Consider the following 3099-nt stretch of genomic DNA (forward strand, 5'->3'; position numbering starts at 1 on the left):
AAAAGTACGTATAACTTATCTTATAATTCCAAATGTTGTCATAATTATGAATTTAATCTCATAATTATGGCTTTTTTATCTTATAGTTATGACTTAGTATCTCATTACTTTGACTTTTGTGTCTGTGGAGAGGACAGAAAGTACAGAAATGGTATCGCATCCAGTCATTTATTTATCTTGACTCTGGCATTTATTTTTCATATGCCAGATCCATTGTTCTCAAAAGCACATCGCATCTCTCACAGTCTTGTGCATTAACTCCAATGGACAGGATTTGTTAAGCCTCTTTATAAAATGTCTGACCTTTACATCTGATCAGTTTTACTATGACAGAAAAAAATTTATGGAATATGAGATGTATAAGGGCTTGACAAAACATCCTTAATATTCAAAACTTGCTTTCCACTGAGATTGCATCTTATGCTGCTGGCGAACCAAAGAGGAAGTCTTCAGTAAGAGGCTCATTTGGTCTCTGTTCATCTGAGTGATAATCATTACTGCTAATTCAGAAGTACCACTGAATTTTCCTCTGGGGCTGAGTAGATGTGAGCATTTTCAAGCACTTAAACGCAGACTGCATTGGTCTGTTCTGTGTTTATCGATCTGTCATGTGAAAATTAGGCATTTGAGTAAATCTCTATTGAGGTAGTCAGGAAGTGGCCCCTGTCTCCAAATGCTGCAAGAATCCAGTAAGGTGCCAGAAATATCTGGTGTGATCTTGCTTTCCACAGGAGACTGAGTCCAACGGCTGCTTCACAGCAAGATAAATGAGCAAGATATCATTAATAGATGACCTTGATGCTGATGGCAGCAGAGACCGTCCTACTCAATTCACAAAGGCACACAGACATACACTCTTATGTATATATTTACACACACAGCGAGAGAGAGAAACATTCACGTCAGGAAAATGCTGACCATTCTCTTTCCATCCTTTCTATGTGGTTCACACCATCTGAGGCACAGTCACAATGTAAATGCATCTAAAGATACACATAATCTTTCATATGTAAATAATAATGTCAGGCAACCCTGTTACCAATGGTGTCTTGTAGTATCTCATACAAACTGTCAAGAACGTCATATTTCACGTCTAAATAAAAAGAAAGAAATCAGAAATTATGTTTTGCTTTAATATTTGTTACAAATTATTGGTGAAACTTCTGCGCCAGTAGTATCAAACTATCATTCCAAACACCCCTCCGTCTCTAGCTGGTTCCGAGTCAGACGCACATTATTGGTTGAGCTGATGTTGATGTATTGAGCTAGTCCGGGTGCTCAGACAAACAGATCAATGTTTTGATAGTGCCACAGAGCCACAGTGTTTACACTTTTGGTGGAATCAACCTATGCTTACTTACAGCCACCTCTGCATATTAAGTTGGGGTATGGGGGAAAAAAAAGACTTTTAAGAGCATATTTCCCCAAATTTCTCATTGGCCTAAAAAAATGTATATATACAGTATATATTTATATATTTTATTTGATGTTTACTTGTTTTCATGCCCTTCACATGCTGATTGCACATGCTCAGGAATAGCTTAGCTTCCTTGCCTTAATAGATTGATTGGAATAGACTGTACAATTTTAAAGTAAAAAAGTGAGAATATTAAAAATACATAAAACATATAAAACAATCATGAGCACAGTATAATGTACTTGAGAGGGCATGCAGATATATAATACTGTATATACAATGCAATTATAAAATTACATTTAAAATGAAAAAAACAACAACCTTGAGTTAATTTTATTTGAATCCTATTTACATCATTAATATATTCATATGAAATACTTAAAATAATATAAAAATAATTATAATTCAATTAGTGTGTCAGTAGTGATTTCCTCTGCATATTAAGTTGGGGTATGGGGAAAAAAAGACTTTTAAGAGCATATTTCCCCAAATTTCTCATTGGCCTAAAAAAATGTATATATACAGTATATATTTATATATTTTATTTGATGTTTACTTGTTTTCATGCCCTTCACATGCTGATTGCACATGCTCAGGAATAGCTTAGCTTCCTTGCCTTAATAGATTGATTGGAATAGACTGTACAATTTTAAAGTAAAAAAGTGAGAATATTAAAAATACATAAAACATATAAAACAATCATGAGCACAGTATAATGTACTTGAGAGGGCATGCAGATATATAATACTGTATATACAATGCAATTATAAAATTACATTTAAAATGAAAAAAACAACAACCGATCTCAGGGAATAATTGAGTCTTAACCACCACATACCCCGACAAACCCAAGAAGCATGCCAGAGCAGAGCAACGATTACCGGGTGGTGGTGTTTGGAGCAGGGGGAGTGGGCAAGAGCTCCCTGGTTCTGCGCTTCGTTAAAGGCACCTTCAGGGACACCTACATCCCGACAGTGGAGGACACATACCGGCAGGTCATCAGCTGCGACAAGAGCGTATGCACTCTGGAGATCACCGACACCACTGGCAGCCACCAGTTCCCTGCTATGCAGCGTCTGTCCATCTCCAAAGGCCACGCCTTCATCCTGGTCTACTCCATCACAAGCAGGCAGTCGCTGGAGGAGCTGAAGCCCATCTACCAGCAAGTGCTGGCCATCAAAGGTAACGTGGAGAACATCCCCATCATGCTTGTTGGCAACAAGAGTGACGAGACCCAGCGCGAGGTGGAGACCAAGGAGGGGGAAGCTCAGGCAAATATCTGGAAATGCGCGTTCATGGAAACATCAGCCAAGACCAACACCAACGTGAAGGAGCTTTTTCAAGAGCTCCTGAATCTGGATAAGAAGCGTGATATGAGTCTGAACATGCGCTCCAGCAAGCAGAGACGTGCAGACAAGCTGAAGGCCAAGTGCAGTGTGATGTAGGAGGCTGGATCCACGATCGCATCACTCAACGTGTAACTGACTTCTCGAAAATGTACATAAGTCCCTCACCTTAAAGGAACAGTATGCACAAAAAATTTAACTTCTGTCATCGTTTACTTATTGTCCTGTCATTTTAATCAGGGTCGTCCTTAGGGGGGTGCAACTGGTGCAGTCGCACCGGGCTCCGCACTTGTGTGGGCCCCGCAGCGAACGGACCTCCCCCCCCCCCAGAACGCG

At 39.5% G+C, this 3099-nt stretch overlaps 1 protein-coding gene across 1 annotated transcript in view; it reads left to right on the top strand.

The window, feature by feature from the left end:
- Positions 1-3093, top strand: part of LOC107710449 (GTP-binding protein Di-Ras1-like) — a 6956-nt gene extending 3863 nt beyond the window's left edge. The window contains exon 2 of the mRNA XM_016515217.1: positions 2220-3093. Within this exon, the coding sequence (XP_016370703.1) occupies positions 2275-2862 (588 nt within the window). The 5' untranslated portion in view covers positions 2220-2274 and the 3' untranslated portion in view covers positions 2863-3093. The remainder of the gene's footprint in view (positions 1-2219) is intronic.
- Positions 3094-3099: the final 6 nt, after the last annotated feature.

The sequence above is a fragment of the Sinocyclocheilus rhinocerous genome, unplaced genomic scaffold (assembly GCF_001515625.1).
Source record: "Sinocyclocheilus rhinocerous isolate Xijiao unplaced genomic scaffold, SAMN03320098_v1.1 scaffold2011, whole genome shotgun sequence".
Classification (NCBI taxonomy): domain Eukaryota; kingdom Metazoa; phylum Chordata; class Actinopteri; order Cypriniformes; family Cyprinidae; genus Sinocyclocheilus; species Sinocyclocheilus rhinocerous.